Source organism: Cavia porcellus, unplaced genomic scaffold, assembly GCF_034190915.1.
Source record: "Cavia porcellus strain 051 isolate PalLab524CR breed Dunkin Hartley unplaced genomic scaffold, mCavPor4.1 scaffold_26, whole genome shotgun sequence".
Taxonomy (NCBI): domain Eukaryota; kingdom Metazoa; phylum Chordata; class Mammalia; order Rodentia; family Caviidae; genus Cavia; species Cavia porcellus.
In genome coordinates, this window is record NW_026947509.1 from 45,798,505 (window position 1) to 45,823,828 (window position 25,324).

The following is a 25,324-nucleotide window of genomic DNA, read 5'->3' on the forward strand; positions in this document are numbered from 1 at the left end:
AATCAAAGACCCCTGCAATGAAAATTACAGAATACTAAGAAAGAAATAGATGAAGATATTAGACAATGGAAAATGGAGCTTCCTTGCTCACGGGTTAGAACTAATACTGTGGAAATGGTCATATTACCAAACTACAGAGTCAGTAAAATCCCTACTGAAATTATCAACAGCATTCTTTTTTTTTTAATTTAAAGGAAAAAAACAGATAAAAAGGATAGAGTCAACAGCATTCTTCACAGAACTAGAAATAACAGTCCTAAAGTTTATGTAGAATCAGGAAAGCCTCAGACTAGCCAAAACAATCCTGAGCTAAAGGAGTGGTCCTGCAGTCGTCAGAATACTGTGCTGGATGTCTAGCTACACTACACTGGCTCAGTAATGGAAATGACATGACGCTGACACAGAAATGAGCAGGCAAGCCAGTGGAACGGCACCCAAGACGTGGAAACAAACTATGCACTGTTATAACGTGGGCCCCGGTATAAAGTCCACGGAAACAAGAGTCCAAAACTTAAGTGGCAAAGGCTTTATTGAGCCAGTCCTGGCGGCACAGTCTCTCCTAGATCAAACCAAAGACTGCGCGCCCCAGACTGGGGAAAGGGGTTTTTAAAAGTAAGGGAAAGTGGGGAGGAAACCTGTAAGGCCATTAAACCTGTTGACCCGCATCTGGAAACTGTATTGCTGTCCACTTAGCTCTGACAGTCCCGGGAGTTCCTGGTGTTGCTCAAATTACTCCCATCCTGCAGACTGACATTATCTCAGAGTGGCACATCTGCAGCAATATTTGGGGAAGAAAGTGGAGAGTTAATTATCCCAGGACAGCTTGTCTTCGCCAGTGAGTGCGAAGGGGTCACGAGTTATGAGATGCTGGAACTTAAGTTTTACAAAGATCTGATATCTAACCCATTGGTACATACAGAACAAAAGGAAAGCACCAATCGGGGTTTGGGCCACAGTATTTCCCGGTAATTTCTTTGAAGCTAAACAGTTCTTAAAATTGGGGCAGGCTCATTTTATGACAGATCATCACCAGGTCGGGGAGAGGTCACCAGAAACCCAAATTCTTTATGGCCCAGATAGGTGGGTGGGGGGGAGGCAATAAGGCGCGCTACAGAACAGGAAAACGGCGAGTATCTATCTTGTGGGAAGAGTAACTAAGGTTAGGTAAAAAGGTTAAACTCATGGGCAAATCTCCCTGCATATAAACACACTACTTCAAACAATGTGTAAATTAGTGGGCCTTCTTGTCTTCTTTAGTTCTTTAGCGAAGACTAGAGGCGCCTACCCGTGATTAACAGCCCTTGTTAGCTTGTTTTAGCACCACTCTTCTTGTTTGTAGAGGGCCGCTCCGTGATTAACATTTCAATTAAGTGAAATTCTTGCAATTCTTTACAGGGGAGAGTATTGCTCAACATATCAATTGGGTCACTTAACATATCAGTTAAGAAAAGAAAACATTTAGTAAGCCGCGGTACAGGTTTGCTATAATACACAAAATGATGAAGCTACTTTCTTAGAGTACAACATTCCCCTCTGATGTTGTGACTTCTGGGCCAAATCCTTGGCCGTACTTAAGGTCTGCTGGGGACAAGCTCATACGCTTGTTGCCTGACCATCATTAATTTTATACTTTGTACCTGACGCTTGACATATGCAGTCAGCCTATTTACTATGCAGGGGCCCAAAGTGGCTAGCACTAGAATCACAATGATAGGACCGGCTACGGTCGCTATTATGTTGGTTATCCACGGTGGGAAGGAGAACATTTGCTCCGCCCACCCTAGAGCTCCTTGTCTTAGTCTCTCTCTTTCTTGTATGCCTCTTTGGAGTTCCGCTAAGTTTTGTCTAACTACCCCAGACTTATTGGCGTACAAGCAGCATTGCTCTCCCAGGGCCAAGCACAGTCCTCCTTTTTCAGCAAGCAAGAGGTCTAGTACTCTGCGATTTTGGAGAGCTACTTCAGCTAATGAGTCCATTGAACTCTCTAAGGCCTCAATAGCATTTTGGACTCTTTTTATTTCTTCATCTACCTGTTGAGATAGCATATTGTATTGGTGTATGCTAACTCCCATGGACGCAGCACTCATCCCGAGGGCTGAGAATACACTGATCCCAGCCATAATAGGGAGGGCTGGACTTCTCTTATTGATCTGGTGACTGGCTGAGATGAGAGCCCGGTTCCCTTCTTCCTCGGAGTGCCAGTAGATTCTAGGCAGAACCTGGGTTAGTACACACACCTCATCCTGGTCAACAACGAACTTTTTTGAAATCATACAAGGGAACCATCCTGAAGTACAAGCCCACCAATGGCTGGCCGGGGCTATTAGGGGAGTAGCGTCACCAGCTCCTGTGATGCGATAAGAGTGAGAAAGGTCGCAATACTCAGGGGCTGTGTGGCTAAAATGATATATGCAGGTACCAGTTATCCCCTCTAAACTGGTGCCTTTCCATAGCGATTGGGGAAGGAGCATTTTGCATCTAGAGGGATCGGAGGCTAGTTTATCAGTGACCGTGATGTAGCCCTCATAGAAGGGGGGCTCTGGGGACATGCACAGCCAGCATGGGATTTTTAAATCGCTATCAAGGGAACTGTTAAGTAGCTCAGCTGCTACTTCCAAAGGTTGGAATATTTCCGCTATCATTGAAGGTGGGGCGGAGGCTTTGGGCTCAGTCTGTGCCCGTCTAGACCTTCTCAAACCAGTTTTTGTAGCCCTTGTTGAAGGTTGCATCGAGGTTGGATCGAAGCTAGGCACTCTAATCTCTATCCAGTATGGGATGCCCCCTTTCCCCCTCCATTTACACAGCTTTATCTGGGGCTGGTCTGTGTGGTAAATGCTCCCATTGTATGTGGCCTCAGTCACTTTAGTCGTCGGAGTGTGCCTCCGGGGTCGACTGAGTGGGAAATTAATGGGTGCCTTCTGAGTGGGGGCTGTCACTGGGCGGCGTCCTCTCCTGTAAATGACTACAGGAGGCTTTCTAGGTGGCTTGTATAAGATATTGATACTAATTCCAGGATCATGTCCAGATTTATAAATTTTAACAGCGTAAGTAAGTCCCTGCCCCAGCCACCTAAAATCCGTTGGATTTAGAAAGGTCAGCTGGACTGGGTTACAAGTATAAACACCATAACAGTTTTTGTTTCCTATGTACTTGACAGCGAGATACTTTTCAGAGTTATAGTATCCATCTAGGCCTCCTGTGACACATGACCATGAATAACAATATTGATGTTTTGGATCGGAGGCACAGTACACATTATAATTGGGGTCAGGCTGGTTTTTAGGACATACATACAGGGATGCCTGCTTGAGTTGGAACATAACTTGCAGAGCTTTAGGCCCACGGCCCGAGCAGAGGTTACGGTGGACCGACCCACCTACCCTGCCAGTTGGGCTGTCATCATTAATTATTATCCCATTGAAAAGTATACATAGGTCAATGGTGACTTGATTTATCGTGCCTTTAGCTCTCCCTAGTTCCCTTTTAGTTTTCTCGTCTGAAACAATCCAGTCCCCATTCCCGGGGTTTACAATTATAATCGAGCACCAAGCCAAATACCATAGTACAGACATAATTTTATGGCTGAGAGTCCTTTACAAACTTTAACTTTAATGGGTTACCAGTCCGTTGTACTGTCCATCGGGGACCCTTTTCGTCGTCTGTAGCTTCCAGTGGTTTGACTTGTGTGTGGTGGATCCACGCAGTCTTTCCTGCTACCTTGACGGAGGTGGGAGTGCTGAGCACCACGGTGAACGGTCCCTCCCAGCGCGGCTCAAGCGAATCCCGGTGGTGTCGTCGCACCAGGACCGACGTTCCTGGCTCAATTGACGCTTGGGGCAGCGTTCCCAAGGGGGGGTTCGGATGTTTTTGTCTGAACAGCCGGTGAATTGAGGTCAGTACAGGCTGGAGACTCTGTAAGGACTTAATGAGATCTTGGTTAGTTACTTCGGCTAATTTGTCTTCTGACAACTTAGGAACTATAGGTGGGGGTCTCCCGAACATAGCCTCAAAGGGGGAGATCCCAGAAATATATGGGGTGCATCTGGCCCTCAGCAATGCAAAGGGAAGAAGGCTCACCCAATTGTCACCAGTTTCTAAAGACAGCTTAGTCAAAGCGTCCTTAATGGTCCGGTTCATGCGCTCTACTTGTCCCGAGCTTTGTGGCCGATAGGCACAATGGAGTTTCCAACTGATTTTCAATACTTGGGCTAACTTTTGAGTAACTTGGGCTATAAAAGCCGGGCCATTGTCGGACCCCATTGATAATGGGAGGCCAAATCGGGGTATAATCTCATGTAGTAGCTTTTTAACTATAACCAGGGCTGACTCAGACTTAGTGGGGAAGGCCTCTACCCAGCCAGTGAATGTGTCTACCATCACCAGGAGATAGCGGTGTCCCTGCAAGCCAGGTTTTACCATATCCGTGAAGTCCACTTCCCAGTGTTCTCCTGGGGAGGTTCCTCGATACCGGGTGGTTTCCAGTGGAGGTTTCCTGGTTGGGTTGACCAACAAACACTGTGGACATCTAGAGCTCAGAGAGGCAGTTAGTTTGGAGAGCTTTGGAATGAAAAATCGATCTCTGAACAATTCTGCTAGTTTAGTTCCTCCTAAATGAGTAGCCTGATGAGCTTGCTGCAAAAGCTCTCGTCCTAGTGCTTCGGGTAACAGCACTCGCTTGTCGGGCAGCTGATACCAGCCCCCTGGAGTGCGGGGTTTGGCTCCAAGTTGAGATGCTAGCTGTAAATCTGTCTTCGAATAAACAGGCTCTGACAAGGCTTGAGGGACTAGCATCAGGGCAGTCATTTCCTCTGCAGGCCCCTCTGATGTGGTTGCTATTTTTCGGGCAGCCTGATCGGCCAAATTGTTTCCTATGATGATGGGGTCATCTCCCACTTGGTGTGCCTTGCAATGAATAATAGCGACTTGCTGAGGTAGCCAGACAGCTGCTAGCAAGTCTAGGATCTGTGGGGCATTTTTAATCTTAGTCCCGGCCGAGGTCAAGAGACCGCGTTCATGGTAAATAGCTCCATGTACATGTACAGTAGCAAAAGCATATCTGCTGTCTGTGTAGATGTTTACCCTCTTTCCTGAGGCTAGCTTTAATGCCTCTGTCAGAGCAATGAGCTCTGCCTTTTGGGCAGAAGTGCCAGGCTCTAACTGCTTAGCCCAGAGTACCTCTTTCTCGGTGGTCACTGCTGCGCTGGCCACTCGCCTCCCGTCCTGAATGAAACTGCTTCCGTCGGTGAAATAATTGTAAGCGTCCTTAAAAGGCTGGTCGGTTAGATCAGCTCGCAAGTTCTGCTGTAACTCGAGAATGTCAGCACACTCATGGAGAGGCATCTGTTGGTTTTCTGGGTTATCGTCGGGCATGAGAGTGGCTGGGTTTAGAGCTGAGGAGGTCTTGAAAACTACTGATTCTGGGTCTAGAAGCAAGGCCTGATAGTGTAGAATTCTGGCATTTGAAAGCCATTTTTCTGGGGGGGTTTTAATAAGAGTCTCTAGGCTGTGGGAGGTTACCACAGAAATCTTTTGTCCAAAAGTGAGCTTCTTAGCCTCTTTGAGTAGCATTGCCACAGCGGCCAAAATTCTCAGGCACGGAGGCCACCCTCCTGCCACTGGGTCGAGTCTTTTAGAAAGATAGGCTATAGGTCTCTTCCAAGGGCCAATATCTTGAGTCAGAACCCCTTTTGCTATGCCTCTGAGTTCATCTACGAACAAGGTGAAGGGTTTAGTAACATCAGGGAGCCCCAGGGCTGGAGCCTCAGTCAGAGCTCGCTTGAGCTGTTGGAAAGCCTGCTCGCACTCATCTGTCCAGTCGAGCGACTTTTGAGTCTCTCCCTTTAAAGAGTCATACAATGGGCGAGCGATTTCAGTAAAGTTTAGAATCCATAGTCTGCAGTATCCGACAGCTCCCAGAAACTCCCGCACCTGTTTCTTAGTTTCTGGGGATGGGATTTGTAATATGGCTTGGATTCTTTCTTTTGATAAAGTCCTCTTTCCTTCTTGTAATTTATAGCCCAGGTAAGTCACGGCCTGGCGACACAGTTGAGCCTTTTTAGCCGAGACTTTATAGCCTAATCGTCCCAAAGTCTTTAACAACTCCTCAGTTGCCTCTTGACATGTTTCTAGGGACGTTGAGGCTATCAACAAATCATCTACATATTGAAGGAGCACTATCTCGGGGTGTTCCTCTCTAAATCCTAAGAGATCTCTTGCTAACGCCTCGTCAAAAAGGGTGGGAGAGTTCTTGTAGCCCTGAGGTAAACGTGTCCAGGTCAGCTGTTCCTTTACCCCTGTATCTGGGTCAGTCCACTCGAAGGCAAATAGGGGTTGACTCACCGGAGCAAGAGGCAGGGTGAAGAAGGCATCCTTCAAGTCCAGGACAGAGTACCAGGTGTTCTCCGGATTAAGGAGGCTGAGCAGGGTGTAAGGATTTGGCACTGTTGGGTGTAGAGTCAGCACTCGTCTATTAACCTCTCGGAGATCCTGTACAGGGCGATAGTCATTCGTCCCCGGTTTCTGAACTGGGAGCAAGGGCGAGTTCCAGGGAGAGACACAAGGAATGAGAATATCATTGTCTCTTAGTCTCTGTATGTGGACTTTAATTCCTTTCCGGGCTTGCAGGCTTATTGGGTATTGCCTTAAGCAGATGGGGCGTGCCTGAGGCAAGAGTTCTACCACATGGGGGACTTGGTTGACTGCTAGCCCTGGAGGGTTGTTTTCTGCCCAGACTTCTGGAATCTCCTGTTTCCATTTGTTCAGCAGTTCTAATTCTAAGTCAGTCCGTGACAACTCGGGTGCACCAGACAAACTTCCCAGCAGGCGGTAACTTTCTCCTTCTGGGACAAGAGCCAACACTCTAATACCCTCTGATTTTGAGGGGGTATCAGTCCCTAGCTTCAGTCTAGGTTCATTCGTAACAAAGTCAATTTGCACCTGTAATTTATGTAGAAGGTCCCGCCCTAAAAGGGGATCCGGGCACTCAGGGACCCAGAGAAAATCATGTTGGACCAGTCTATGTCCAGGTCGAGCCAGACTAGCTGTCACCTTTGGGTACGATTTTCGGCCCCCTGTAGCTCCTATCACATTGACAGATTGCTTGGTCAGTTTTCCTAATGGTTGAGTCAGCACAGAATAGGTAGCTCCTGTATCGACTAGGAAGTCCACCGGTTGCCCCCCCACTTGGAGAGTTATCCGGGGCTCGGGGGGTGGCGGCGAGCCCTGACCTCCTCATTTCTGAGACAACAGGGCCTTAGTCTCTCGTTCTGTCTTAGGCTTTAACTTTGGACAATCCTTACGCCAATGTCCCATCTCCTTACAGTACGCACATTGCTCTTTGTCTAGAGGAGGTCGCTTACCTCGAGCTTCCTTTTTCCTAGGGTTAGCTGACCTCTTGGCTTCTTTTTCGCAAAGTAATTCCAGTACTTTAGTCATCCTTTTGGTTGTTGTTTCTTGCAAGGTTTCCCTATTGTTGAAAACCTTTTGTGCGACCTCGACCAACTGGCTGAGAGGCATTCCCTCGAATCCCTCAAGCTTTTGTAACTTTCTCCTAATATCAGGGGCCGACTGGGACACGAAAGCAATATTAATTGCTCGTGCGTTCTCGGGTGCCATCGGATTGATTGGAGTATATAATCTATAGGTCTCTAAAAGGCGCTCTAAGAACACCGCTGGAGACTCATCGGCTAACTGCTGCACTGCACTCACTCGGGAAAGGTTGGTGGGCTTCTTAGCAGCTGCACGAAGTGCATCTAAGAGCCTCAGGCGATACTCATCGAGAGCCTTCTTACCTGCATCCGTGTTAGGGTCCCACTCGGGTCGGGAGGAGGGGAACAAGTGCTCAATTCGTTGCCGATCAGTGGATGGAGATCCATCCGGTTCTCGGACTCCCTTTTGCCCCAAAGCGCAGATTCGCATCCTTTCCTCAGCCGTGAAAAGGATGCGTAAGATCTGCTGGCAGTCATCCCAAGTGGGAAGGTGGGTGGAGAAAACAGACTCTATAAGGCTAATCAGAGATTCTGGGTCCTTCGAGAAAGGGGGGTTCTGACTTTTCCAGTTATAGAGGTCAGAGAAAGAAAAGGGGGTGTACACAAACATGGAGCCCCCACTCGGGGCTGGGACCTCCCGCAGAGGACACAGTGGCGCTGCCTCGTGGCCCTGTTCCAGAGGTCCCTCTGGTCGAGCGTGGCGGCGGGTTCGAATGGGCCGAGGCGGGGAGGGCGAGGTGGAGTCAGGTTGTGGCTCAGGGGCAGGATACGGGGGAGGGGGTAAGGGAAGGATGTCTAGCGGGTCGGAGAAGTCTTCGCTCGGAGGTAAGACTGGAGGTGCGTTGGGCTTGGAGGTCTCCTCTTCAGCCTTGGATTTCGGTTTGAGGGCTGCTAGGACTCCATTCGGAAGTGGCTCAATCCAAGGGGGAGCATCATAGATTGTATCTATCCAAGCCTGGATATAGACAATCTGATCGGGGTGAGCGGGGGGCCCAAATACATACTGGCGGACCGCTCGAGCTGTCTCCATATCAAAGGACCCAAAAGGGGGCCAGACTCCTTGGGTCCCCAGGGGCCACTCCTGTGTGACAAAGGTTGTTAGTCTGGCTTTGCGAACCCTTTCCCCATATCTCCCACCTCGCCTCTGGAATTCTTTAAAGTGGTCAATGACAAGGCTAAGGGGAGTGCTGGGAACAGATTCGTTCCGACCCATAATGGACTCGTTCTGACCCATAGCTGGTGGTGTCGCTGGTTTTGCTGGAAAAAAACTTAAAAGGCAAAGTTAGGGTTAAACAGAAAAACTACAGAGACTAGGCAAACGGTCGGAATCACCTTTGCCCACTCCGAATTCCAGGAAGGAGCTCCTAAGAAAGAAGGCTCTGTTAGAGTTAGGTGACCAAAAAGGGGAACAATTAGAACAAATGAACACACAGACCGACACACAAGACGAGACAGGACAAGACAAGCTGCAGCAGAATGGCCTTTGCTCAAAAATTAGTCAAATTTTGGGATCTGGAGGAATTAACAAATTTAACTAATGAAGTGGTTCCCCACCCAGGCGGAGTCACAAATGGCAAAAACCAATTGACTTCGTCCTCGGGGGCTTCACTTCCCAAATTAAGGGCGTCCCCTTCCGAACGGAGTGGTTCCTCACCCGGGGCAGATTCACAGATGGACAGAATTTGTCCGACAAACCAACTGACTCTGTCCTCGGGTGGTTCCCACTCCCAAATTGAGGGCGTCCCCTCAAAATTACAAATTGACCGCGGCCCAAACAAAACCTCCAGAGCACTTACTTTCAGATGTTCGGAAATGAGTCTGGAGTCTTGCTTCCATCCAGGGCGAGCCCCCAAATGTTATAACGTGGGCCCCGGTATAAAGTCCACGGAAACAAGAGTCCAAAACTTAAGTGGCAAAGGCTTTATTGAGCCAGTCCTGGCGGCACAGTCTCTCCTAGATCAAACCAAAGACTGCGCGCCCCAGACTGGGGAAAGGGGTTTTTAAAAGTAAGGGAAAGTGGGGAGGAAACCTGTAAGGCCATTAAACCTGTTGACCCGCATCTGGAAACTGTATTGCTGTCCACTTAGCTCTGACAGTCCCGGGAGTTCCTGGTGTTGCTCAAATTACTCCCATCCTGCAGACTGACATTATCTCAGAGTGGCACATCTGCAGCAATATTTGGGGAAGAAAGTGGAGAGTTAATTATCCCAGGACAGCTTGTCTTCGCCAGTGAGTGCGAAGGGGTCACGAGTTATGAGATGCTGGAACTTAAGTTTTACAAAGATCTGATATCTAACCCATTGGTACATACAGAACAAAAGGAAAGCACCGATCGGGGTTTGGGCCACAGTATTTCCCGGTAATTTCTTTGAAGCTAAACAGTTCTTAAAATTGGGGCAGGCTCATTTTATGACAGATCATCACCAGGTCGGGGAGAGGTCACCAGAAACCCAAATTCTTTATGGCCCAGATAGGTGGGTGGGGGGGAGGCAATAAGGCGCGCTACAGAACAGGAAAACGGCGAGTATCTATCTTGTGGGAAGAGTAACTAAGGTTAGGTAAAAAGGTTAAACTCATGGGCAAATCTCCCTGCATATAAACACACTACTTCAAACAATGTGTAAATTAGTGGGCCTTCTTGTCTTCTTTAGTTCTTTAGCGAAGACTAGAGGCGCCTACCCGTGATTAACAGCCCTTGTTAGCTTGTTTTAGCACCACTCTTCTTGTTTGTAGAGGGCCGCTCCGTGATTAACATTTCAATTAAGTGAAATTCTTGCAATTCTTTACAGGGGAGAGTATTGCTCAACATATCAATTGGGTCACTTAACATATCAGTTAAGAAAAGAAAACATTTAGTAAGCCGCGGTACAGGTTTGCTATAATACACAAAATGATGAAGCTACTTTCTTAGAGTACAACATGCACCTTCAGCCATCTGATGTTTTGAGCAAGAGGCCAAAAACACACTGGAGAAAAGACGGCCTCTTTAACAAATGGTGGTAGAAAATGGGTCTCCAGATGAAAATGGACCTCTAGACTGTAACTAGATTCTAATCTCTCACCCTGTGCTAAAATCAAACTGAAATGGATCAAAAGGCTTAAATGTAAATCCAGAAGCTTTGAAGTTGCTGTGAGATAATGTAGGGAAAACATCTGAAGCTACAGGCATAGGCAAAGACTTCCTGAATAGGACTCCAATAGCTCAGGAAATAATACCAAGAATCAACAAACGGGACTCCATCAAGCTAAAAGCTCCTACAAAGCAAAGGAAACAATCAGAATGAAGAGGCAACCTATAAAACAGAAGAAAATATTTGCGGTTACTTTTCTGAAGAGGACTAATCTCTAGAGTATGTAAAGAACTCAAAAAGCAAATAACCCAACCCAAAAATGGACAAATGAACTGAATAGACAGTACGCAAAAGAAGTATAAATGGCCAATGAGGATATGAAAAGATGCTCAACATCTTTAGCCATTAGGGAAATGTAAATCCAAATTGGGGATTCCATCCCATCCCAGTCAGAACAGCTTATCATCACGGATTAAAAAAAAAAAGAATTCTATCATAGAAGCAGGAAAAAGGTAACTCCTATATTGCTGGTAGACATGTAAACAAGTACAACCAGTACACAGAAAACTCAGTACACAGTACTGTACCCAGTACACAGATCACTCAGCAAAACAGAAATACCATTTAACCAGCTCTGCCTCTAAGTGTACTGCTGAAAGAATGAAAGACTGCAGACTGTAGCCACACATGCATACCCATGTTTACAGCAGTGTAGTTCACAGTAGCTAAGCTGAGGACACAGTCTAGATGCCCATCAACAAACGAATAGATAATGCGGTATAAATGGACTACTGTTCAGCCATAAAGAGGAACGAATAAAATCATGTCTTCTGAGGGAAAATAGATAAGACCTTTGGGCCATCACAGTAAGGGAAATAAGCCAGGCTTGTAAAACATATTGGGCTGTTTTTCTTATACAAAAACCCAAATAAATAAGTAAAAATAATGACAAAATTAGAAGACAGACTTTAGAGCAGAGAAATGAGATTGGGGGAGGGAGAGATAGGAGGGATGATATTTCCAAAATAAGCCTCAGCATTCTGTATCACTAACATGAGAGAGACAGAGACAGAGACAAAGCCAGAGACAGAAACTTCAAACACCTACATATGTATTATCTTGCAGTTCTGTTCATTAAAAGTTTACAGTGGGTCTCATCCAGACGAGCTCCCTTAAAGCGTTGGCAGAGTCACACGAGGGAGAAACCATCTTCTTGCCTCTTCCAGCTTCTAGGCATTGTGTCGTCCCTTGACGTGGGACTCTTGCATCCCAGTGGCCATTCCATGTCACAGTGTTATTCTTTTTAGAACTGTTCTGTCTCTACCAGTAGCCATGGAAAGTCCTAGGGTAACCGCTACATTGTAATGCCAGCTTAATTCCATCTACACCATAATTTATCCACAACCATGATTCCCCTTGATTATGGGTTCCAGGAAGCAGAACATGGGCATCTCTTGGGGACCACTGTTGTATCTACCACAGCGCTTACAAACAAAAAAGAGGAAGGACACAAGAAGAAATCAGATTGAATGGACACAATGGAAATGTAGCATTGGTAACAGTAATAAAACTAGATATATTTAAAACTGGTGAATTAGACTGTAAGACTGAGGAAATTGTAAGACAAACATCTTCTACTCATTTCTATTAGTTAACCTCAAGTACATGCATATACACACACTAATAGGTAGTTAGCTATTGCCACCACTGACATACTGCTATTTACTAATAGCAAAATAAATAGTGCCAGGTGTGGTGGCACATGACTGTAATCCCAACACTCTGGGAGGTTGGGCAGGAGGATCTCAAATTCAAGCCCAATCTTAACAATTTGGTTAAAAAGAGCTTGTCTCAAAAAAAAATTTTTTTTTTTAAGGCAGGGGCTAAAGCTCAGTGAGAAGGCCCTGAGTTTAATCCCCAATACTGCAAAATATATTAATAAGGCAAATGTGTTGCTTATGCAGCGTTTGTAGAAATAGATCCAATCTTGTCTCCTTGCCTGGAAAAAGTGTTTCGTTTTTTGCCTCTTTGTTCCTAGCTCAGCTCTAACATGCTAATATTTCTAGGGATATGTTGAAAGTCATGATCCCTACCTCCTCAATCGAAATCATCACTGTGCAAGGACCAATGATGATCGCAATAGTGCACGACCTCCCTGGGGTCCCACTGACCTGAACCAAGATGAGCCTGGTAGACACTGCAAGAAGAAAGCCTGAGAAACTGTAACAGATGATACATTGTATCAATTAGAGAAGTTCAGCAGTTAACTAAGTAACTCAGCAGGGGACCAGGGTCCTTACTTTGTAAACATCCTCATCCTGTGCAAGGGGAGGACACTCAGATTCTGTGAGTATTTCATCTGCCCCAGGGTAGTACTCTGCTTACAATAGGAGAGAAAAAAAACCTTGCTCCTCCCTTCTATTTTTGCTCTTATTGCTATTGCTGTCTTCTGACACCTTGAATTGTTGCCCCTCAGCCATACCACCCTGCCTTGGAGCCAGCTGATTATGAGCTGAAACCTCCACAAACTGTGTGTTAAATAAACCTTTCCTTCCTTAATTTTGGGTGTCAGATATTTTGTCTCAGCAACAGAGAACCGTAACCAAGACAGAAACTGTTATGGTTTGTGTCTGGATGTCCCCCCAAAGCTTCATGAGGTCATGGGGCAGGGAGCTTCTAGAGTTTGTGACTGATTCATGGTCCAGTGCTAGGATTAGGGTGTGAGTACTGCACCAGCCATACGGTGGGTGGCCTACATGTAATATAAGGGACAGAAAGCATCTTGCATGCTTCTCCCTCTTTGTTCTTGTTGCCTTTGCTGTTTTCTGACACCATGAACTTTGTCCTCTGCCACATAGCACCCTGCCATGGAGATAGATGAGTATGGGCTAATACCTCCACAAACTGCAAGCTAAATAAAACTTTCCTCCCTCATTTTGAGTGTTGAGTGTTTTGTATCAGCAACAAGAGAAAAATAAGACTGAATGCATTCCCTATGGCTCATCACCCATTTTGCTGAAGGAAATTCCTTGGCTAAATTTCATGGAAGAGGCCGGGGATATAGCTTGTGGCACAAGTGCCTGCCTGGGAAGTGTGTGGTTGTGAGTTCAATACCTCCTCCTGTACCAAAAAATACTTTTTTTTCATGGAAAATTGTCTGGAGAGTGAAGTTCCCTGGAGTTTTCAGAATCAACTTCTGTTCATCTTCTTAAATCTATCAGGAAATCTCTCTAAAGTATATTACACAAGAATAATCATACTGAGTCAATACTGCATGAATATAATAGCCTAAAATAAATTATTCATTCCCTTACCTTTTAAAGAGTACTCCAAAAGCAATTTTAATATGTTTTTCTTTGGCTGTGAACCTCAGTTCTTTTATGGTTCTGTACAGCAGATAGAATATCAACCCTCTTTTGTATGTTTATGCCATTTTAAAAAGAGCTTGGGTTATTTTGTTTTGTTTTTTGCCTTTTCTGTTTGTGTCTGTGGTCACTTTTTTTATTCTGGTTTTGCCATGTGGCTTCGTTGAGCAGCTTTGTTCTCCTTCTCATTTGCTGTGGAAATAGTAGCTAGGATACCAATCTAGTCTGAATTTGAAGAAAAATTAGGTTAAACGGGATCCTAATAAAGATTTCTCTTACAAGTGAAGAGTGTGAGATTTAAGATGAAGCCAGAGTGACAGTGCACATAGGACTGCTGATTCCCTCTGGGATTCATGGCTGGCTGTCATCTATTTGGCTACTTAGAAGCTATTTTTATCTCTGCTGTTTTTGTTCTGAATAGGTTAGTGTAAGATAATTATATTTTGGCAAGATGAAATACTACTACATTTTTAAACGTGCCAAGTCTTGAGATGGAATAAAAGAAGGGGGTCTCCATCCCGTAATTAAACCCAAAGCCATGCTTACAGCAACTTGAAAGAAAACCAGGCCTGTGACATAAATGTTCACTAACAGGAGAATAAGCAAACTGTAATTCATCCATACAATGAATGCCGTGTAGCTATGATACTGTTCATTTTCACATTGTGTGGTTGAGGCAGAAGTGGTGATGGAAAGTGTTTTTTTTTCCACTGGTTCTGCAAGATAACAGTTTTGAGATACCTTTCATAAGGCCTCTCCAGACTTGCCTAAGCACACAGGCGGGTGGAATAGAGCCAGGGCCAGAGGACGGGGACTGTGAGATGTTAATACAGACACTGGGTCAGTCATGAGCTATTTGAACGGACCAAGGCACATACTTGTATGGAAATTGCATTCTCTGGGAGGAGATTGTATTGCACGTAGAATGCAGAGAGCTAAAAAGAAAAGCAGGTACTGGTTCTGGAAAATGCCAGCGGCCCCTAACTGACGACTGGAGGGTGCCAGAAACAGAACGCAAGGGAGAAGAGTAGGAGGATCCTGTGTAGCTGGAAACGTGGAAGCCAGCATCTAGCTGCAGGTAAGACTGAATTCTGGGCAGGAATACTACAACAAAAATTCAGTGTTATGAGTAGTAAAAGCTACATGTCATATCTAACATGCCATGTGTTTTAAATTCATATTCCACTCAATTCCTCCTAAAATCTCCCAAAAAATCCTTAATTGCCCCCAGAAGTTTTTATTTTTCTGTTTGGGGGATAAAGAACTAAGGTAAACAGAAAACATATGACATATACAAAGTCACAAAGCTTATGCATTAATCAGCTTTGGCTGCCTCAATGGAACATCCCGGATTGAGTGGCTTAAGCAACAGAAATTTACTTTCTTGGTTTTGGAGGCTCCAAGTCCAAGACCAAGGTGCTGTGCACTTAGTTTATGATAGGCCCCTCTCTCTGGCTTGCAGACAGCGATCACCTTACTGTGTCCTCAAATAGCCTCTTCACTGTGTTCTTGTTAAATTAAAAGATGTTCCTGGTTTCTCTTCCTCTTTTATAAAGATATCTAGTACTATCAGATTAGGGCCATGGCCATATGACTACAATATACCATAATTACCTCCTCATCTCCAAATATAATCACGTTGGGTGTTGGGACTTCCACAGATGGATTTGAGGGGACACAAGTCTGTCCATGAGAGCTAATAAGTAGCAAGCACAGACAGTATGACTCCAGGGTCTAATATTCTTTTTATAAATGTTGCATGTTTATATTTATGTTATTGAGGTATAATCTAAATATTACAGTTCAATGTGCACTACCTCTAACCACCACACCCAACCAGACAATGTGACAGCAGGAAGGCTGCCACTGGCACCAGGATCATCCTAAGAATGGTGGACACGGGCCACCTAGGCCTTGAGCTCTCTCTGTACCTGTCCTGTGTGGGACTCCTGCCTGGCCAGGCTTGTGTTCTGCCGCTCCACTATAAATCCCAGAAGGCCAGCCCTTGCAATCCATGTTCCCAGGGCTCAAAAGAAAGGCTCACAGTGGCTTCTCACCAGAAGACCCTAGTGCACCCCGTTTGATAAAAACGCACCTTCTGCTGTTGATTTCCAGCTTAGACGTGGTGGTGGCTTCCTCCTGTTGCTTTCTTCTGGGTGCTCTCATGGCTTCTTCCTCTTCCATCCCCTATAAAACCAGTTCCCTACATTAACTTCCTTTTGTGCGAAATACTTGGTGCAATGTCTCTCTCCCTGAGGACATCTTTCTAGCGTGCTATGACTGGCTAGACACGGGCAATTCCAGACGTACGGCAGGAGCCCATGCACGGGGCTGCAAGCCGAGGACTCTCAGGAGGAAATCTCTCCAAGAAAAGCCCAGCAGTTGTGTTTGCTTTCAGTCTTCACTTGTTGACACCTTGTTGGTCTATCTTAACTACTTACTGGCTCACCTGTTTTTCAGACAGATCTCTGCAAGCTGTCACATCTTGAGATGCCTTTATCGCCTGCTTTTTCAACATCATCATGACAATAAGCTACTATTTGGGTTTGTCAAACTGCCACATCTTTTCAAAACCATGCTTGTCTATATGAAATGGTTGGGAAATAAAAGACTGACAGAGGAACATCTGTCCCTGCGGAGCTTTCGAAGGCCTGGAGGTATCCCCAGGGATCTTGCCAATCCTGCCAATAAGCTTGAGGGTGAGGGTAGAAGGAAATCACAGAGGCTTAGCAGCCAAATGCCCAAAGCCTGGATCACTCCGTGGCACACTCTGGCTAACTGTAGAATCCATATTGTGTCAACCGCCATGATGATTGCAGAAGGACCTCCATCTCTGGTTTGGCTGCAAAACTAAATCTTGCCTTCCAAAGCCTCTGGCTTTAGGAGAAAGTACCAGAAGGCAGGCTGCATCCCTGGCTAGCTGCCCTGCACGCTGGGGATTTCTCCAGAACCACAACAGTTATGAGTCAAGTTTCTTTTCCTTGCTCACAGCACTGAAGCAATGGGCTGCTGGCCTGCCCTCATCTTGGGAATACAAGGGCTGCCCCCGGGAGTAAAGGAACGCAGAGGGTTCCCACTTCAATCTGGGTGATAAATCACTCCAGCCAGAGAACCATCATGAAATGGCCTGGCAGCTAAAGGGAGAAACTTAACCCAAAAAAAGAAAGGAAGGAAGAAAGAATCTTATTAGTCACAGAGCTTTTCATCTGAAGCACAGAGCAGGCTTTTGCTTTCTGTGTGAATAACAAAATCACAGTACTGAACTGTATCAGTTCCTCAAACAAAAGCGACTTCCTAGAATGTAACAATTTGGGGTTTCTAGGTTGAATTTAGCTTTCACTACAGAAAAGCATAAATTACAAAGAGGGCCTGGGTACCCATAAATGAGTCAGAGAAGTAAACAAGCTTGTTATTCACTCAGGGAATTGCAGGCCAGGAGGCAGCTCCACTCTGTGTCAGTTGGACACCTGTGAACAAACAGCGCGGTTGCTGCCTAAGCTGGAATTTTCCCACAGCAACTTCAGACCTCCCGCCAAATGCCAGAGCTGCCTCTGAGATCTCTGAAAACAGGGCGACGACAAGGAGAAACCAAAAGAGATGTTTTATTCCAAAGCAAATCACAAAAGCTTAATCTTATTAGAGGAGAAGGGCCCCAAGGCACATTACTAAAGATAGCATTTTAAGAGTAATAAAATAGCTTTTGTGGAAAATTATTTAGGAAACAGAGAGGGGGGAAAAGAGAGCGATCATCATATGACAGGAATAAAATGTTCTACTCAAAAGTAAGAAGTGGGCACGGAATTGGCTGTGTTAACGTCACACAGCCCTAATCTGTGCCCTAAGCAATGAAGGCTACCTTCTCAAACTCTACCACCTACCTCGCCTCACCCACCTCCCGCAGCTCAACCCGCCCTTCCTCCTGAGCTCTCCTGGACCCTCAGAATCCTCCCAGAGAAGAGTTCCTGTAAATCACAGTGCTGCTTACTTCCTGTCTTTTCTGGCCCAGGACACCTAGGATTTTTACGGGGTAGGGGATGAGAAGGAGAAACCGCTTCCTCTTGTAGCTGATCGCACATACAGAAACATACTGTATACGTGACCTCTTTTTCACTGGCAAATCACAGCCTGTAGGCGGGAGAGCGTCATGTTTTTAAATGCTGACTTTCAAAAGTTGTGATTTCCACTTTCAATCAAAAGTAGCCATATGTCTAAAGAAGGCAAAAAGATATTTATGAAAATCCACATTCATTTTTTTTTTAAATTTCTAAAGTCTGAAGTTTCATTACATCTGGTCATAATTTTTTTTTTCTTTATCAGTACACCAAAAAATTTGGGAAGTGCTTTATCCAAATCACACTCTGGTTCCGATAGAAGTGAACATCTGCTTTCATCAGAGGTGGCTTCATGACATGCTTTGATGCGTAGAATCTGATAAAGGAGACTCATGGTGACTGCTAGACTTGGGCCTCAGGGGGCCTTGGACTTTTTATTCTGATCCTTGGGAGCCCCGAGGCTCATGTAAGGAGCCTCAGATCTTTCTGCCAGAAAGAGTCTCCCAGTTTCCTCCAAGTTGCTCTGCTGACAGGCAGCCCAGCACAAGGGAGGCCATGGTGGACCCTCCCACCCCAGCCCAGTCTAGTCAGCTCCTGAGGCGAAGCCTTTTCCAGGGTCCTGCTCACATTGTGGAGCCGCAGGATCCTAAGAAATTGACTGTCTTATGCTCCCGTGTTTGGAGTTAACTGGTTACATAACAGTAACTTCGCCAAATAGCTTCCTTGCTCCCTCCTTATTGGCAGTGAGTCTCAAAATACTGTCCTGACCAGCATTATCAGCAGCACATGGAAACTTGTTAAAAATGCAAAGTCTTGGTCTCCTACTAAAGGAGAAACTGGTGGGCCTGGGATTTAGCTCAGTAGTGTAAGTGCCTGCCTAGAAAGCACAAGGTTGAGAGTTTGATCCCTGGTACCAAAATAATAAATAAATGCAAAACTGGGGTGTAGCTCAGCACATCTTGCAGCAGATTCTGCTGCATGATTGAGTTTGAGAACTGCCATCCTAAACCGATGTTTAGGTGGTGTGCGTGGTCACCTAGAGAAAGAAGGGTCTGAGAGAATCCATCTGATTAAGTTCTAGCCAGCAAAAAATAAGCAGAGAAAAGTAAGAGGGAATTCTTTGTCCCTTTCACCTTCACACTGGCTGGAACTCAGATTGTGAGCCCCAGAAACTGTCTCAGGCCATAAGGTAATCCTGGGAAATGACTCTCCTCCACACAGCAGAGCAAGAGGATGGGCGGGCCCGAGGCCCGCATGACAGGGAGCTGTCATCTCAGCTCTGAACTGGCTGACATCCTCAGCACAGAGAGAATTCTGCCTTGTGTAAGTCCCTGTTGTTTTAATATTCTGTCTCACACAGTTAAGAGGACAGCTAACTAATGCACATCCTTAAAAAATCAGTCCTCTTTCCCCTCACCTGAGATGTTCTTTAATGCAAGGATATTTTATTTTCGTACTTCTTCCAAGTTACCTTTTAGATTTTTTTCATGTCTCTAGTTATTTATTAACTGTCTCCCTACTTGACCTGAAACTTAATGAAGGAAGTTTTGTTGTTTATCACTAAATTCCCAGCATCCAACATACTTTTACTGTCCTGACAGGCACCTGGTAAATATTTACTGGCCCAAGTGGACACATGGAAGGGTAGATGTAAGCACACCAGAGTTGGCCCAGGCAACCTTGATAAACTGAGCAAGCTTTAAAATCAATCAATTGTTCTTAGAATTGAGCATTCAACAAATTCTCCACTATCCACATCATGCTTCCAGTCCACATTTTAATCTAACTATGAAGCGGTAATGATACCTGTAATGGTTTATTTCTGGATGTCCCCCAAGAGCCTCACTTACTCATAGGCTGGGCCTCAGGAAGCTGATTGGATTATGAGGGCTTACAGCTGACTTGTAGTTAGGAGTTGGCACCTACTGAGAAGAGGTCACCTTCTGGTGGCTGAGAGTGTGGCCTGGAAGTGTCCAGTACTCCAGTTCTCCAGTCCCCCAGTCCATCTCTGCTTCCCAGCTGTAATGATGTAGCACCTTTTCCTCACCACGTCCCTCTGCCATGCTGCTCTGCCCTGGAGCCAGCAAACATCTGCAGACTGAAACATCTACAAACTTGAGCCAAAACAAACTTCTCCTCCTTTAAGTTGTGGGCATCAGGTACTATGTTCAGGCAACAAGAAAAGCGACTAAGACAGTAACCAATGATTTTAGACCCATTAAAATGTGTCAAAGACAAATTCTGATAGAGGAGCCTTCTACCATGTACTTCACCAGTATTTCTTAAACTTTCAAATTCATAGAAACAGAAAAAAAGTCTTAGAAACTATCACACCTAATGGAGCCTAAGGAGACATGGCATAAATGAAACAATATCCTTAATAGCATCCCACAACAGGAAAGGAGACCAGGCAAAAACCGAGGCATTCTGAATGAACAATGGACTTTGGGTAATAACAATTGTATAATCAGTATTGGCTCATTAACTATCACAGATGTTCCTTACTAGTGTAAGATGTTAACAGGGAAACTTCGGCTGGGATGAATCCAGGAGGGTATATAGAAACTTCTAGTACTATCTGCTTACTTTTCTGTGGGTCTCAAACTGTCTAAAAAACACAGTGAATCAAATGTTCCCATAAGGTCAACATTGAACCTAATCATTGAATTTGATTCAGCCCTTGTCCAACTGGATTTGTGATCAGAATTGTGGAAAGAATCAAGTTCGTGAACTGAGGCACCACTGTAGTCCATTCATAAAGAAATGTGCCAAAGACTGCTATGTAATTAACTCATATATTCAATCCAATCAAGATTGAGGTAAATATTATGATGAGCTCTGTGTTATAGTTACAAAAAAAAACTACATTAAGTTCTGTTTCCCCAAATCCTTGAAGCTTATACTACACATTTCTTCTGGATCAAAATTTATTCGATTAGGTTATTTAAATAAAATATATTGATTACTGTGTGCCATTGAAAGACTGATTGTAGGTGATTCTATGAGCAGAGTCAAAACTGGAAGAGAAGACAGGCTTTGCAGTCACCTACTGAAATTTAAAGCTCACAGGCGAACATTTTCAAGAACTTACAATTCTAGAATGTGTCATATTTGTATGTTGACAGTGCATGCAATTGTCACAACTAGAAACAATTTAGCATCTAAGCATCAAGAATAATTACTTGCCTATGAGGCTAGCAGATGGCACTTATTGTTAAGAACCCACAAATCATTCATCTTAAGTTAAAAAGATATTTCAAAAATTCAAAAATGAAGTTGTGTCTATACAGTGAAGGCTCTGTTTCTGAATGCAATCCCAGGTCTGCACTAAAAGAGCACCTCCAATGAGAATGATATCTATAATTGAATTCCTATCTAAAGATATTCACTTATAAACTTCCTTATCTACTATTTTGGCTAGTAGAACCTCAGCACTGTCATAGCCAGCCTGCTAACCAAAACAAAAGATGTGGCACTGTGGCTTGTTCAAGCTGAAAGTCCTCCCAGTGCCATTTGCCCATGAATTGTTGTGAGTGCTCACGCTAACAGTGTACATTCATAAATAAGTTTGAAGAAATATTCTACAAAGGGTATCATCCATGAGGTCTGCCTTCCATAGTAATTAATAGGAAGTAATCCAACCTATTCACTTGTTAATTCTCAAGTGTAACAGACTGAACATGTCCTCCCAAAATTCATATGCTGAGATCCTAACCCTTATGTGATATCATCAGAAGGTGGGGTCTTTAAAAGGCAGTTAGGTCATGGGAAAGGAGGCCTTCGGGCCTGGAACAAGAACCCTTGTAAAAGGCCCCAGAGAGCTCTTGGTATGCTCTCTCTCTGTTTCTCTCTCTCTCTCTCTCTGTCATAGAAGGATGCAAGAAGATGGCCATCTACAAACCAGGAAGAGGACATTCATCCCTAGATGTTAGATCTGTGGGTGCATCGATCTTGGCCTTCCTATATCCTCCAGGACTGTGAGAAGTAAGTGGTTGCTGTTTAAGTCATCCAGTTTATGGTCCTTTTTAATAGCAGCCAAGAGAGTACTCTGCATCTGTAATTTCCTGGGTTCCTGTGGCTCCTTCACCTGCCTTCTCTCTCCTTAAAAAAGTTCGGCTAAGGCATCAAATCCTTCACTCTTTACACCGCCATCTCTGTACACTCCTGTGGCACATGTCCTGACCTTCGTCAGAAGACTAACGACTCAATATGCTTCGAGAAGAACTGAGTGAGTGCCTCCAAAGCACATGACATGCAGGAATCACTAGTGAGCAAATCGAAGATGCCTCCTCCACTTATGAGTGAAGAATACACAGCAGAAGATCACACCTAAGTCGCTGTACACTACGCCTGTATCGTACTGATAAAACACCATGGAAAAGCAACTGTGGAGGAGACTGAGGGGACGAGGCAGACTGCAGCATGGAGGAGGTTCAGGGTGTGGGGTTCAGTGAGATGGGAGCAAAGTGTGGAAGAGAAGGAGGTAATGCTGCAGAAGCTGGAAGAGAAGAATTCTAAGGCCCTCCAGCAGAGACATGCCTTGCAAATTTGAGAAACCGCCAAAGGCCAGCAAATCTGGAGCAAAGTGCTCCAGCAATGGAGGAAGAGGTGAGATCGTAAACATTGATTTGGTAGGGCCTGTGGGGCATTACAAAGACTGGCTATGACTCCAGGTGAAATGGGGAACAGTGGAGTGAAATGGGTAACAGTTGACTTCGGAGACAGGTTCTCACTGGGTTTTGCAAGATTTGCTCCAACCACTGTGTCGAGAACAGATTTGCAGTGGGGCCAAGACAAAAGCAGAAAAACCTGTTGTGAGAAGATTACAGGGAAGAGATGATGTTGCCGCAGGCCAGGAGAGTGGCAGTGAAGGAAGGGAACTTCTGGAGTTACAGCTCTGATGGGTCCTGGATGGGGTGTCAGAGACAGAGAGGGGCCAGGATGAACTCCAGGGATCTGTCTTGAGAAACTGCTACAGTGGAGTTACTGTGAACGATGGAGGGAAAGAAAGAACAACAGGCTAGGACACAAAGAGCAGGATTAAAGACAGAATATGAGTGTGTTTGTTGTCTGCCAAACCTTCCATTGGTGCTTTCTGATAAGATGGAGCCAACACAGGAGATGTACACACAGACAGAAACAAGCTTTCCCCCACAAGGAGAGTGGGCGTCGGTGATTTGAAAGGAAGCCTGGGATTCAGCAGAGGGGTACATGTGAGAAGTGCTTGCTTCCAGCACTCCTGATGTCATGGAAAGCACCACAAGAAAGAAAAGGAGAAAAAGGGCAGAAATCATTGTCTCTGAATCAAAAATTAGATACAGAACATGAAGTTTTCTAATTCTTGAAAAAATTTGCTTATATTTGCAAATTTTTTATATTTTTTAAATTTTTTGCAAATTTTTTATATTTGCAAATTTTAGACAGGATCTCATCATGCAGTTCAGGCTGTCCTTAAGCTCACTTTTCAGCCTAGGCCTGTCTTGAACTCACGATTCTCCTGCCTCAGCCTCCCGAGTGCTGGGATTACAGGCATGAGCCACCATGCCCAGCATGAAATATGATTTTTTTCTAAGTTTAAAAGGTTTTCAATAAATATAAAATAATTTTAGTGATTAAATCATTGTCATAGTGTATCAATTCCTCTTAGTGATATAAAAAGCTCTACTTTAATTAGATGCAATTAAATAGGATGATTACATCCAAGATCACTAATAATAATGAGCCAAGGATATACAAGTGATGTATATAGATCTTTTCACCCATTCAGCAATCTGATGATGTCACTACCATTATTTTACCCCTTTATAAAAAATGTTCAAAAACACTAAGAAAACTTACATATCTTCTTATGACCCATACCATCTTTGTATATTTTTTAAAAGTCCTCAGTCATTAGTTAATATAGGCATTACTAGGAGCTAGTGAGGTTTAAGTTCCATAGCACTACAATAAAGCTAATACTGCAAAAAAGCAAATCACACAGCTGTATTTGGCTTCCTGTGCATATAAAATTTGTATTCACATTATAGCTGAACTGTACAATAGCATATGTCTTTTAAAAGTGTTCATATCTCAATTAAAAATTGTGATGAATCACCTGAACTTTTGATGAGCCACCACCTTGTTGTTGGTGAGTGTGATGTTACCTGTGGGTCAGGTGATGGCCTTGAAGGTTGAGGTGACTGGCAGTTTCTTAAAACAAAGCCATCATTGACTTACTCTTTCTTTCACAAGAGATTTATGTGTAGCACGCAATGCCATTTGACAGACAGTGTTTTACTCATGTAACTTTCAAAATCAGAGTCAATCTCCTCAAACCCTGCCACTACTGCTTTATCAGTTAAATCAAATTAAATCATTCTAAGTCCTTGGTCATCATTTCAACAGTGTCCACACCGTTTTCACTGGAAGCAGGTTCGGTCTCAAGATAATGCTTTCTTTGCTTATGCAGATGTGACTCCCTCGCTAAAGTTTCATGGTGAGACAGCAGAAATCCAGCCACATCTTCAGACTCCGCTTCTCTTTCTAGTTCTCTTGCTGTTTTCCACATCTGCCATTACTTCCTCCACTGAGGTCTCAAACTCCTCAGAGTCTTTCATGTAGTTTCCTTCGTGTTGATCAAATCAAACACACTACTGTGACCTTTTACTCACGTTCCATGAATCACGAATCTTCTCAATGGCATCTAGAATGGTGAGTGTTTTTTTCCAGGTTTTCGATTTACTTTGCCCAGATCCATCAAAAGAATCACTATCTATGGTAACTGTAGACTTATGAGTTGTATTTCTTTAATAATGATACTTGAAAGTCAAAAGTACTCTTCACTAAATGGCTACAGGATAGATACTTTGCTAGCAGACATGAAAATAAAAATGACATTAATTTCATCTATCTGAACCTTGGATGACCATGTGCACTGTCAGTGAACAGTATATTTGGAAAGGAATCTTTCTTTTTCTGAGCAGTAGATCTCAATAAAGGATTTGAAATGTTTAGAAAGCCATGATGTAAACAGATGTGCTGTCATTCAGGCTTATTGTATCATTTACAGGAACACAGCAGAGTAGGTTTAGTATTAATTCTTAAGGACCTAGGCTTTTCAAAATGATAAATGAACATTAGCTTTAACTTAAGGTCATCAGTTGCATTTGCCCCTGCCAAGAAAATCAGCTGTCTTTTAAAGCTTCTGTAGCTATGAAAGTTCTAGGTTGTATCTTCATCTAATAGAAGGCTGCTTCGTCCCCGTGAAATACCTGTTCACTGTAGCTGTCTTCAGTTACCTTAGCTAGGTCTTTACTATCTGCCATCCTAGCTGAAATCTAGACATTACACAGCTTCTACATCAGCAG

General features: G+C 44.4%; 1 protein-coding gene across 1 annotated transcript; it reads right to left on the reverse strand.

The window, feature by feature from the left end:
- Positions 1-511: 511 nt before the first annotated feature.
- Positions 512-16,107, reverse strand: LOC134473158 (uncharacterized). Its single transcript, XM_063236651.1, has 4 exons — positions 16,019-16,107; positions 15,538-15,619; positions 4,417-7,221; positions 512-3,921 (listed from the first exon to the last, which is right to left on the reverse strand). Exons 1-4 carry the CDS (start codon positions 16,105-16,107, stop codon positions 3,577-3,579), a joined length of 3,321 nt encoding a protein of 1,106 aa, XP_063092721.1. The 3' UTR covers positions 512-3,576.
- Positions 16,108-25,324: the final 9,217 nt, after the last annotated feature.